General features: G+C 43.3%; 1 protein-coding gene across 1 annotated transcript in view; it reads left to right on the plus strand.

Moving 5' to 3' along the window:
- The first annotated feature begins 7,552 nt into the window (after window positions 1-7,552).
- The window catches only part of PRTFDC1 (phosphoribosyl transferase domain containing 1), a 110,786-nt gene continuing 105,089 nt past the window's right edge, over window positions 7,553-13,249 (plus strand). The window contains exons 1-2 of the mRNA XM_053572594.1: window positions 7,553-7,567; window positions 8,083-8,472. Coding sequence (XP_053428569.1) covers window positions 7,553-7,567; window positions 8,083-8,472 — 405 coding nt within the window. The remainder of the gene's footprint in view (window positions 7,568-8,082; window positions 8,473-13,249) is intronic.

Genomic DNA, 13,249 nt, shown 5'->3' on the forward strand with positions numbered 1-13,249 from the left:
CACAAATTTAAACAGACTTTTTCTTATTAGCTTCAATTACTAAGCTTTTAACATACGTTAGCTGATATTCTTTTCCCTCTAACCTCAAAGTGTTTTCACAGTAAGATTTTATTCACTTTCAGTTAAAAATCCGGTAAGATTTACTATAGTCTTCCATTGAAGAAAGATACTAATATGGTAAGCTAAATTTACCAATAAATAACAAGCCTTAAAATATTTATACCCTCTAATTTGGAAATTCTGTCTCTGGGGGATTTATCATCCAGAAGTAGTTAGTATGCATATAAATGTTTTATTACAAACATATTTATTTATATACAGTAGAACCTCCATAAGTTGACCACCCAAGGGACTGTAACAAACTGGTCAACATACAGAGGTGGTCAACATAAGGAACTAGGCCTACTGTACAGATATGTACATGTGGTGCATGCCCAGTCTATGAAAATTAGATCAGGCCAGGCACAGTGGCTTGTGCCTGTAATCCCAGCACTCTGGCAGACCAAGGCGGGTGGATTGCCTGAGCTCACAGGTTTGAGACCAGCCTGAGCAAGAGCGAGACCCCATCTCTAAAAATAGCTAGGTGTTGTGGCAGATGCCTGTAGTCCCAGCTACTTGGGAGGCTGAGGCAAGAGAATCTCTCTCTTTTTTTTTTTTTTTAAGAGAATCTCTTGAGCCTAAGAGTTTGAGGTTGCTGTGAGCTAAGATGCCACTGGCACTCTACCAAGGGCAACAAAGTAAAACGCTGTCTCAAAAAATAAATAAATACATAAATAAAATGCCTTTATAGGCTGGTTGTCCACTGCTCAGTGGTTAGAGTGGCCTTGGTACACTAGGAGGTGGAGGATTCGAACCTGGCCCAGGCCTACTTGACAAAAATAAATAAATAAATAAAATGTCTTTTTTTTTTTGGTAGAGACAGAGTCTCACTTTACCGCCTTCAGTAGAGTGCCATGATGTCACAGGACTCACAGCAACCTTTAGCTCTTGGGCTTCCGTGATTCTCCTGCCTCAGCCTCCCAAGCAGCTGGGACTACAGGCACCTGCCACAACACCCGGCTATTTTTTGGTTGCAGTTCAGCCGGGGCTGGGTTTGAACCTGCCACCCTCGGTATATGGGGCCAGTGCCCTACTCACTGAGCCACAGGTGCCACCCTAAATAAAATGTCTTTATAGTTTACTTCTGTTTTTCAATATTTTCAAATTTAAAACAGCCTGCACTATACTAATTTAAAATAGAAAGTACATTTACATTTTCTTTTCTTTTTTTTAAGTTCTAAACAGACGGGCTAAAACTTAGCAAATTTGACTCTCCGTGAGGCGGGCTCAACTTGCCCGCCTACAGGTGAGGGGGTGAGTGTTGTTGAGAGATCCCTAGTTAGAAAGTTCAAAGAACTCTGTTTCTTTAAGTACAAACCACGGGATTATTACTGTGGAAGCCACGATAGATTCCCATTGTCCTAGATGTGACAGAAAGCTCCTTGGAAGGAAGGAACCATGGGGCCAGTATGCCCACACCTATTCGCATGATTTTCCATATCACATCCCAGCTTTGCTTTCTGGTTCACTGGAATATCTCATATGTGGCAACATTAAAAACCAATTCCCTTTGCAAGCCAACACACTGCCATTGAGAGACAAAAGAGAATTGCCATAATGAGATGGTTTTCATCCTGCTGCTCAGAAAGCTGATTTGTTCACATCTGGGGAGGAAAGAAGACGACAAAAATGGGAATGGGAAGGAAGATAGAGTGTGGAAATTGGTTCCTGGTCTACTAGGTTAATACAAAGTTTCAGATCAGTTTGGGAAGGATGGCCCCAATTGCAAAGCCAGAATTTTCTGGAGATTGAGAAAGGCCTTAGCCATGTCCACTTAAGCTCCTACTGCATATTTTTCAAAAGAAAAAGAAAATCTATGCAGACTTTGAAAACAATGTCATGTTTAAAATATTCAGTCCATTTAGTGTATCTTTAAGAACAGGTAAACCCTCCTACTTGGAAATAACATGAAAAGCATAAATTTCAATATTCTAAAATAATGCAATTTTTAAAAGTCTTTATAAAACTCTCCCTGAAAAAGTTTCCATGGTCAAAAGAGTTTGGGAAACATTTGCATTGCATTTTTGCAATAGTCTTCTTGAATATTGGCAGTGCATACTGGGATATTAAAGACTCCTAGAAGTTCTACACCATAGAAGTCTGTTTAACTTGGCTTTATCTCACTGTTTCTCAAACATAATGCATCAAAGCATCATCTTCTTCAAATACAAAAAAAAAAGTGGATGCAAACATACTTTGGGAAGTGTTGCTCTAGGTAAATCAGTGTCCAATCCCTTTTACTTTCTCAGTCTCTCAAGCCGCGTCTTGCAACCTGTTTTCTACACTCCCTCCACCTAAACTCTAAGATGCAACCCAGACTCTGGCAATAACTGGGTCAAATATCACCAGTGAGTGTTCGTTACACATCCACTCTGATCTGAAGAGAATCCACGCACAGCTAAGAGAATAAACAGCTCCATTCCCATTCTAGTTGGTCCTTAGTCTCCCCAGGACACCAGCTAAAGTTGTTGTTAAGTGTTCCCCCCCACCTCCAATTTCTATGTGGGTTTTCTTTTTTTTTTTAAGTGACATTTTTCCATTAGAAACTCAGCACTGGTTAAGGCACCAATTAATTCTGCATAAGCTGCTCTAGCACCATCAGATGCTAATCTGTCCGTTCATAACCACAGAGTATTGTTTTAGGGTCATGTATGTAACTTCTGCCTCCAGCCCTGTGGATTTATTTACTGCTTAGTCCTTAGTTCCTGCAGCTGTGTCCTTTCAATGACTGCTTTATGGTGGCCAAGAGAGTTGAGGTCGGCTGCCAGAACTCTGCGATCTGGAGGAACACATGGACACATTATTCTTTTTAGTCTAAAGCTCTCCAATTCTTGTTCCGGTCAGATGGGGAAATAGTGGGAGGATATCTCTGAAGCTGCCTAGCACTTAGTGCTGATGATATTATTGCAAGAGAACAGGCTTCGATCTACCCTCAGTATGTTCTCCAGCAGAAGGTTAATTGCTAACAAAAGTAAAATAATACAAAAATAATTCTGAGTGTAAATATAAAAAGGTCCTGGATTTTTTTGTAAGAACTATTCCAGAGCCATTATTTTCCTTACTCTGAGACTATGCTTGGGTTCTAATTTGCTCCAAACCAGAGGCCAGGAAAGATGGGTTCCTATGCGAACTGAATACTAATGAGGCTTTTGCTTAAATTGCTTTTTTGCTACAATTATTTGCAACTACCATTTCTTTTGTATTTGTGTGTGTGTGGGGGGGGAGGGGGAATACCTCAAAGGTAGCAAGAATTTTACTTAGGCTGAATATTTGCAAGAAAATATCTTGCCATTTTTTCTTTTGTATGTGTACCATTTGGAAAGTGTTTTGTTCAGCACTATAGAAAAGCAAAATATCATCATAATTATTACTGGCCTTTGTCCACAGTGGATTCCATCCAATTCTAGCCAGTGACTCTGTGACTAACAATCTGAGTCACTAAGTTTCAGATGTTTATGTATTTCAACACAATCCCCAGGCTGAAAGTTTTTCTTTTCTTTCTTTTTTTTTTTTTTTTCATGTTTCAGGACTAAGAATTAAATGGCCTTCTGTGTTTCCAATCTAGTGGCACTGAGTGACTGACTAGGAACAACTCTGGGTGAGTTGCTCCTTTCATAACAGATTATTATTAGCAAAAGTCAAAGAATTAATAAAATGTCAAAGATTAGTTTGTACTTCCAAGACAAAAGTCTCCATGCTGGCAGAGAATTGAGTTAATTATAAATGTTTGTGTTTTCACCAGGGTAGTGGCACCAGATAATTTCAGGATCTAAAATGCAAACAACCATGGTGCTGAGAAAACTGTATAGCCGCATGCGCCAGAATGAATCTAAACCCCTATCTCTCACCATCTACAAAAATCAACTCAAAATAAAGGTTGAAATATAAGACCTAAAACTATGAAACTACTAGAAGAAAACACATGCTTTATGCCATTTGTCTAGGTAAGCATTCTTTCAAAATTGCAAGCAAAAAAGCAAAACTAAACAAATGATATTATACCAAAGTAAAAATCTTCAACACAGAAAAAGAAACAATCTGGCTCGGTGCCTGTGGCTCAAGAGGCTAAGGCGCCAGCCACATACACCTGAGCTGGCTGGTTCGAATCTAGCCCAAGCTCACCAAACAACAATGACGGCTGCAACCAAAAAACAGCCGGGCATTGTGGCAGGCGCCTATAGTCCCAGCTACTTGGGAGGCAGAGGCAGGAGAATCGCTTGAGCCCAGGAGTTGGAGGTTGCTTGAGTTGTGATGCCACGGCACTCTACCCAGGGCGATAGCTTGAGGCTCTGTCTCAAAAGAAAAAAAGAAAAAGAAACAATCAACAAAGTGAAGAGACCACGTACAGAATGGGAGAAAATACTTGCAAAGTATGCATCTGACCAGGGATTAATACCCAGACTATATAAGGAACTCAAACAACTCAAATCACAAAGAGTAAATAATTCAACTAAAAAAGACTCAAATAGACATTTCCCAAAAGAAGTCATACAAATGGCCAACAGGTATATGAAAAAAATGGTCAACATTACTAATCATCAGCAAAATGCCAATCAAAATCACAATGAGATATAGTCTCACCCCAACTAGAATGGTCATTACAAAAAGACAAAAAATAACAAATGCTGGTGAGGATATGGGGAAAGGTAAACTCTTATACACTGTTGGTAAGAATGTAAATTAGTTCAGCCATTAATGGAGAACAACATTGAGGTTCCTCAAAAAATTAAAAATAGGGCAGCACCTGTGGCTCAGTGGGTAGGGTGTCGGCCCAATACACTGCGGGTGGCGGGTTCAAACCCGGCCCCGGCCAAATTGCAACAAAAAATAGCCAGGCATTGTGGCAGGCACCGGTAATCTCAGGTACTCTGGAGGCTGAGGAAAGAGAATTGCCTAAGCCCAGGAGTTGGAGGTTGCTGTGAGCTGTGATACCCTAGCACTCTACTGAGGGTGATAAAGTGAGACTCTGTCTCAAAAAAAAAAAAAAAAAAAAAATAGGCCCTGGCTCGGTGCTCAAAGCTCAGTGGTTAGGGTGCCAGCTACATACACTGGGGCTGGAGGGTTTGAACTTGGCCCGAGCCTGCTAAATAGTGACAACTACAACAACAATAACAACAACAAAAAAGTACCTGGGCATTGTGGTAGGGCACTGTAGTCCCAGCTACTTGGGAGGCTGAGGCAAGAGAATCACTTAAGACTAAGAGTGTGAGGTTGCTGTGAGCTGTGACACTACAGCACTCTACTGAGGGCGATATGATGAGACTCTGTCTCAAAAAATAAATAAATAAAATAAAATAAAATAATATGGGCCCAGTGTGATGGCAGCTCACAACTATAATCCCAGCACTCTGGGAGGCCAAGGCGGGAGAATCTCTGGAGGTCAGAAGTTTGAAAACAGCCTGAGCAAGAGCGAAACCTCATCTCTACTTAAAATAGAAAAAATAAGCCATGTACAATGGCTCAGACCTGTGGTCCCTGACACTTGGGAGGCTGAGGCAGGAGAATTGCTTAAGTCCAGGAATTTGAGGTTCCAGTGAGCTAAGGGTGACAGAGTCAGACTCTGTCTCCAAAAATTAATAAGAAAAATAAAATAATTATAATGAAATAAAACTTAAAATAATAAAATAAATAATAAATAATAATGAAATAAAACTTAAAAAAGACATTTGAATAAACAGAAACATTAAAAAAATAAAATGCAGAAAACCTAGATCTAGAAAGTGTAAAAAGAATGACAGAAAAATCCAAGTGTGCTGAAAGGTATTTAAATTTGCAAAGTTGCACATTTTTATTCTTCCAGCTCCTTCAAAAGGATATATTAGAAAATGAAGAACTTGAGTTAAAAAATTTTTTAATGGGAAAGCCCATTATTTTAATAATTGAATCATTTTCTGTATCCATTCTCATACTAATCCCAGATTGCCCCTAAAGTATAAGTACCCTGGATTAGTCACCAGAATCCCTGTCATTTTCACATGGCATAATTTTACAAATATTTGGTCACATATTTTCACAGCATCTCATAGTAATATGTTACAGTTTTATAGCATTTTTCAAAGGACTCTCTTGAATATTATCTCTCTTAATATTATCATATGCAGTCAAAAAGAAATGTAGTGCCCCCTTTTACAGATATGAAAAGGGTGAAGTAAATTACATTGATGTTACATGGATTGTTACTAGAAATATCAGAGTCCTACACTAAAGCTATTCTGCCAGACATGTGACAGAAATCTGAGGTTTAGAAAGAATTTTTGCCTCTAAAACCTCATAATGCAAGATTAAGAATAAAGCCTGTACAGATGAGTTGATATTCCCGAATACTGCTCTTTGCAAATACTATTTGTGATATCAAGTATTACACTGTATTACATAATGCTGTCCAAAGTATTGACATGTAATCAGACCACACACAGAATATTATCAAAATAGACAAAGATCACAAATAAAATGAATTAGATTTTTTTAAACTATTCATTCATCCTTCTACGGTCTTTAAAGAATGTTCTTGAGGGAGAATTCATAAGAGTCCTGGTGTCTTTCAAGCAAGTTACATTTCTTTTTCATTCTGAACCTACTGCGAATTATGTTTAAACTCATGGCCTTTCTAAGGGAAAAAGATTTATCTACCATTTCCCTTACATAGTCCACAGTGCCAGGCTGGGATCAAAGTTCTTGCTTTTTGACTTCTGTGTAACAACTACTTCTGTGACATATTTGAAGTCTCTTGTCCACAATCTCGCCCCTGTACCCACACTGAACTTTTTAAATGGCTACGACATCTTATGTCAAAGCAGAAAGAGGGCCAAGGGGGATCCTTTAAATAAAGCAATGGTTCATGAAACATCCACATTGCACTGATCCCAGCGTCCCTCTGCAGTGCAGAATTCTGAATTCTGTCCTCCGCCCCCTGAAGTTGCAGCAACTGGCTCCCAGGGAGAGTCTTAGGAACTCTAAAGTTTGGGCATAGCCATAAATCATAGCACTTTTCAGTTCCTGAAAATTTTTGAGGCATTGCTTTTGAATATGACTTCTTGGCTTGCTCTTTGAAAATGAAAATAGAAGGTGATCTTTTACTTTTGGGGAAAGAGGTGAGAGGCAGACTACAAAAGTGGTTCAAAACAAGGACCTCTGACAATTACTGAGAGAAAATGGCTATTCTGAAAGCCAGGGTGCCTAACATGGACGTCGGGAGCTGCCTCCTGCCACGTGCTGGCATCTAGGAGAGATATTAACAGCCAGCGAGGCTGAGTGTGGCCAGGGCTCCACATCTGAATGACGAATATTTTCCCAACCCAGAGCGACACCAACTGATTGATAACTATTTTCAGCCTCGATCCACGCAAAATTAGCGTTCCTCTCCCAGCTGTGTGTGCCAGAATCCAAAGATGAACAAAGGGGTCTTTCCGAGAGGCCTCAAACTCAAATTGGGCTGTGGGAAGGCTCTGGCGAGATGTCGGGGACCAAGGCAATGAATACTGGGTCCTGGAGGGTGGAGAGTTAACAGAGAGCTTCAGATGGGATAAGACTGAAATAACAGATTCAACTGAACAGATTCATAAAAGAAAGATTTTCAATCAGAGGAGTGCGATTGCTTTAATAGTGCTGCAACCCGAAACAACTAAAAACCTGACCATATGTTTTCAGGGAGTTGGTAAAGCAGAAAAATCTTGGAATCCCCCTTTCCCTGAAAGCAGTTAACGAAAGACCCCATCCTCAAAGCCTAGATCCGGTCACCAAGGCACAGGTCATCCTAAAAGCAATCAAGAGCATCTCTCTAGCTCCAGGCTTCGGAGGGTGTTCTGGAGGGTTTGAAAACATAGCCTGCGTCGCTTTGGGTCCACAGTGATGCTTCTAGAACACGCTGCACAGCAGGCACTTTCATGCGTTTTTGCTTTGAGATAATCCAGCGCACAAAAACTGGCAGGGAGGAGTCAAGGAGATTGCTAGCCCGAGGCTAGGACGTCGGGTTTCGGGAGGCAGGGGACTGGGGGCGCTTTCTCCTCCCGCACAGCTGCAGCCGCCGCCCCCGCGGGCTGCCTCCTGCTCCCGGGTCCCAGCGGGGTGGCGGGCCGGGGCCGCAGACTGCCAGGCGGCCGCGAGGGGCGCGCGCTCAGGTGGAGCTGGCGGGCTCCGCAGCTGCGCCCCGCGTCCCGCCGAGCCGCCGGGGCCGCTGGAGCCGCGCCAGGCCTCGGCTTCCCGCCGGCGGGCCCGGGGGCGGGGCGGCCCCATCCCCGCGTCCCCACGTCCCATCCCCCACGCCGCCCTTCGCCCTCCCGGATCCTTCCCGCGCCGTCTTCCCTTCCCGCTTTCCCCGGGAGAAACATGGCCGGGAGCAGTGAGGAGGCGCCAGACTTCGGGCGAGGCGTCGTGGTAAATGCAAACTCCCGATTTCGGCGCTGAGCCGTGTGCTCCCTGCTCGCGCCCTCCCCGACCTCCACCTCCTCCGGGGCACCCCGCTTTGGGGCAAGAACAGGCCACCGCTGCTTTGTTCTCCCGCCCGCCGGGAACCGCTGCGGTCCGCAAGCCCAGCCCTCCCCTCCCCCCCACCCCCGCGCTGGACTGAACACCTCACACTGTCCCTTCACCCGGAACGTCCTTACTGACCCCTCCGGCCGGCCGCCCTCCCCTCGGTCGGGAACCTGCACCTTTGGAGCCGCCCCTGTGCTTAGCCGGGTCCCCACTCCTGCGAGCGGGTCCGGGGAGACCCCCGAGTGCTGCTCTTGCGGCGCCCCCTCTCTTTGTGCACCCTCAGCTCTCGTAAAAACATAGTGAGGATTTGGGGGGCGCCCAGGAAATAAAGGAGCGCAAGTGGACGGAGTTTGAGCTTTGAAGCCTTGGATACCTTAGTTTGGGGCTCTCTGCCTGTGGGGTCTCGAGTGTCCCACGGCTGGCTGTGAAAGGGAGAAATAGCAAGCTGGGCTGTTGAGCGAATTGGGGGTGGGAGTGGGGGATGCGTGTAAAATAGCAAGTAATCTAGTAGTGTGTCCGCGTGGAAGATGTGGGATGCTTCCCAGATCTGAGCCTCTTTAATTAATCTTGGGAATCCTTGAGGTGTCAGCCAGAGTACCCATCTCGCAGTATCCTGGCATCAAATCCGCTCTTGCCCTTGTGGCCACCGGTAGTTTTCATGGAAGGTGGTACTTGTGACTTCTGTCAAGTTTAACGCGAAATGGTGATGAAGGTGGTGGGTGGAGCTAATTTGCCATTAAGATTCCGTTTTCAGAGATCAGTTTGTAATTCACAGCTAATCTGTTTATGAATATGAATGGCCTGACTGAGAGGGAGTGGGTGGGGGAAGGAAACGTCTCACACTCAAACAGAACTGTTCAGGTTGCAGTGTGTGACTGAGTTCTTAATTGAACGGTTAAAGGGTGAGGAGTTGACTTATTTATTCATGGCCCACACGTGCTTACTGCCCTGCTGAGTTCCAGGAGATGTTCTAGGCTCTGAGGATACAGCCGGGAGGAAGACAAAGGCCCTGTCTTCAAGAACTTGCTTTCTAGAGGAGAAACACAGGCAGGCAGTTTCTAAGTAAATATAGAAGATAATTTCAGATAATGATATGTGCAGTTGGAAGAAAGTAGCCGGATAATTGTTGGAGATGGATGATTTTGCTCAGGTGGGCAGGACTGATCTGCAGGGTAAACAAACAGGAGGTCACCATGTGAGGACTCCAAGACAGAGGGCTGAGTAGCAAGTTCAAAACAATCCTCTGATGTATGCTTTTGCAGAAATCGCTCCCAGTTGCCCTGGGAGGAGGGACTGTCCTAGGGATGGGATGAATGAGAGAGGGAAATCATTAAGCTTTTTCTGGACAGAATAAATTGGTAGTGGCTGTAGGGCCCACAGGTCAGGGTGCACTGCCGGCAATGTCAAATTCTTATTTGGAATTTGAGAGGATGATTAGATAGATTTGGAAATCTTTAGTGAAAAAATAATATTTAATGTTTGGGGGTGGACGAAGACGCAGTGAAAATGGAAACAAAGTTAGAAACAACTGTTAAGCATAGAAGCTTGGAAAGCCCCAAATGTAAGAGACAGGACTGGGGTGTGTGTGTGTGGGGGGAGAATCCAAATAAAGAGACCAAGAAAGAACAGTGAAGTCAGTGAGGGCAAACATCTTGGTGAGCACCTAGGGAATAGAGTCTGGGGGATATGTGTCAAGAGGTCATCACAGATGCTACAGAAATCACAAGGAGGATAAAGATGGAAAAGAGGCCGTCGTATTTAATAGTTACAAAGCCATTAGGAGTAAGAACCTTTTAAATAACCATCCCATTGGTATAATGTTTAAAATATAGTACAGATTGAGCATCCCTAATCCCAAATCAAAAACTTTTTGAGCAGTACCATGAAGCTCAAGGGAAATGCTCATTGGAGCATTTTTGGATTTCAGATTTTTTTAATTAGTGTTGCTCAACTGGTAATCCAAAAACCAAACCAACCAACCAAACAAAACAACTCAAATCCCAAACACATTTGGAATAAGGAATACTCGACCTTTGCCACCCTGTAATACTAGATTCTCTTAAAAAAGAATGCGGTAAATCCAAATGCAATAATAGCATAGATAGATAGTTATTGAGTTCTAAAAAGCAAATGAGACAACAGTGTAAATAGCCCAATATATTAGTGTTCACGGAGGCCCTTTTGGAAACCACATGATCTTCTGAAAGATGCAAGAAGTAGGAAAGGGGTATAAAGAGTATGTAGCTCAAGGAGTAGGGCGCCGGTCCCATATGCCGGAGGTGGCAGGTTCAAACCCAGCCCCTGCCAAAAACCACAAAAAAAAAAAAGAGTAAAAACTGGGTGCAATGCCTTGAGGCTTGGGCATGATAAACAGTTGCAAAGCTGCATGAGGGCCCAGAGAGGCTGCAAATAAGCAATGTATACTGGAAACGGTCCCTGCATTTTTTCATTTTCCCCAATAGAACTTAGGATTATTAGATTAACCTCAAGTTGATTATAAGCAGGCAAGGCAAATTCAGAGTGAATTTAAGATTCTGGTGGAAGGAAGCTCATGGCATCTGGAATAGGGAGGGAAAGGAAAGCTGGAGAGGGCAAGAAACCTGGGAAAATACAATGCCCTCAAGGAAGAGGTGCCAAAAAATCAAAGGGGAGCTTTAGTTACCAGTGGGAAAAATGGGGCAGGTAATAATGGCAAGCATTTATTGAACACTATGTGCTTTTACTGTATTATTCATGCAGCCCTCACATATCTCTGAGGTTGGTCTGTTCTACTCCCCATTTGATAGAGGAGGAAGCCGGGGCACTGGGAGAACAAGTGGATCATCCAGGCCACATGTCTAGCAAATGGCAGAAGCAGGATTTGAACCAGCTTTCAGTCGGTAGGCACTGTGATTCCAGGGCCGAATTTCAGAGGAGGAGCTGCTCGGGGTGAGGGGGGCAACTGTGTGAATGTGGAATAAGATGTAGTTTGAGTTAAGGCAGGTGAAGGAGATGCAAGGTTGGTATTGACCTTGATCTAGAAATGAGCCACACATGAAGTGGAAAAGAAAATTCTGAGGTGGTAGAAATTTGGTGCTAATGATGGCGAGGGGAGTAGAGCCAGATGATTTAAGTATGAAATGAGAAGTCAAGTTTGTACAAGAGCAGGGAATATGAAGAGATTAACGATGGCTCTTGCCTACAAATAGCTTTCAATTGAATTGGGGAGGCAGGTCATTAGTAGATTGTTAACAATAAATGGTAACGTAGTCCCAGCTACTCGGGAGGCTGAGGCAAGAGAATCGCTTAAGCCCAGGAGTTGGAGGTTGCTGTGAGCTGGGTGAGGCCACGGCACTCTACCGAGGGCCATAAAGTGAGACTCTGTCTCTACAAAAAAAAAAAACAAAAAACAACAATAAATGGTAACAAATTCTAATTGCCGAGTAAGAGATGAAGAACTTGAGTTCAGTAATTTTGCTCTGCGTTGCCTTGTCACTTTTGCTGGAGCTAGTAAAGTCGCCAGCTTGAGCGGCAGAGGCAGGAGGATCACTTGAGTCCAAGAGTTCGAGACTGCAGTGAGCTATGATTGTGCCACTGCACTCCCCTGTGCAACAGAGCAAGACCTTGTCTCTTGAAAGGGAAGAAGGGGAGTGAGGGAAGGAGGGGAAAAGGAAAGAAAAGGAAAGGAAGGAAGGAACCAAGCAATGAAGGAAGCAACGGAGAGGAGGGAGGAAGGGAAAGAAAGATAGAAACCAGACTCCTGGTTGGTGCCTCTTCTGGGTGGTAGAGATAAAAAATCCCTACCTACCTGGCTTTTTGGAATTGGTTATTAGACATGTTTTTTGTTCTTTTTTTTTTCTTGTTTTTTTAAATTTAAGCATTATCAAAAGAGCCCTAGTTAGTTCTTATGCGCATGGGTTTGGTAGGAATAAGGAGAATAGAAAAGTATAAAATGATATGGTTTTTCTACTGTGATGGACTTCTGCAGCTACCTAGTGGAAGTCTGAGAGGAGCAGAGATAAGTCATCCGTCTAAAGCACAGTTGTACTTGCTGCCAGTGAGTTTTCCCTTCTGAGGGCCAAAACCACCATATCAGAAGGCTGCAGATGGATACAAGGTATTATTTGGTAAAATGGGAGGTTCAGAGGTGGGGCCCATCACAGTGCACCTCCCTCCCAGGCTCTGGGACAGGACCAGCTGATGTTCCTTTCTGGGGATTCTTTGGATCAGAGCTAAGGGATGAGACTCCCTTCCTCTTTGCTGTTAGACAGACAAATATGAGCTTGCAAACTCACTGCCCAGAGGCCAAATGCATGGAGCTCAGCAGGGGAGAGAAGCAGAGATTAGCTTCTTATATGTGTTTCCAAAAGATTTTTCTCCCTGGGGCAAAAAAAAGAACTGAAAAATCATGCAAGAACTAAGGCTAAGCAAAAATAAATATATATATTTTAATGACACAGAAGGTTTTTGATTTATCTTCAATGAGGAAAGGAGAATTAGAACTGGTTCCGGAATTTGGATGTTGTATAAAATGACTCAGATAATGTGCTTGTCACTTCTCCAGCTTGGTGATGTTTTGCCTCTTTGAACAGAGAGAGCATTGTGCCGGATAATCTTAGAGCATATTATCTGTGATACTGAAACTATTTAAAGGCCTCTTGTTTTGATTTTTTTTAAAGGCAAGTGAATAACATAATTA

The sequence above is a fragment of the Nycticebus coucang genome, chromosome 20 (genome assembly GCF_027406575.1).
Source record: "Nycticebus coucang isolate mNycCou1 chromosome 20, mNycCou1.pri, whole genome shotgun sequence".
Lineage (NCBI taxonomy): Eukaryota > Metazoa > Chordata > Mammalia > Primates > Lorisidae > Nycticebus > Nycticebus coucang.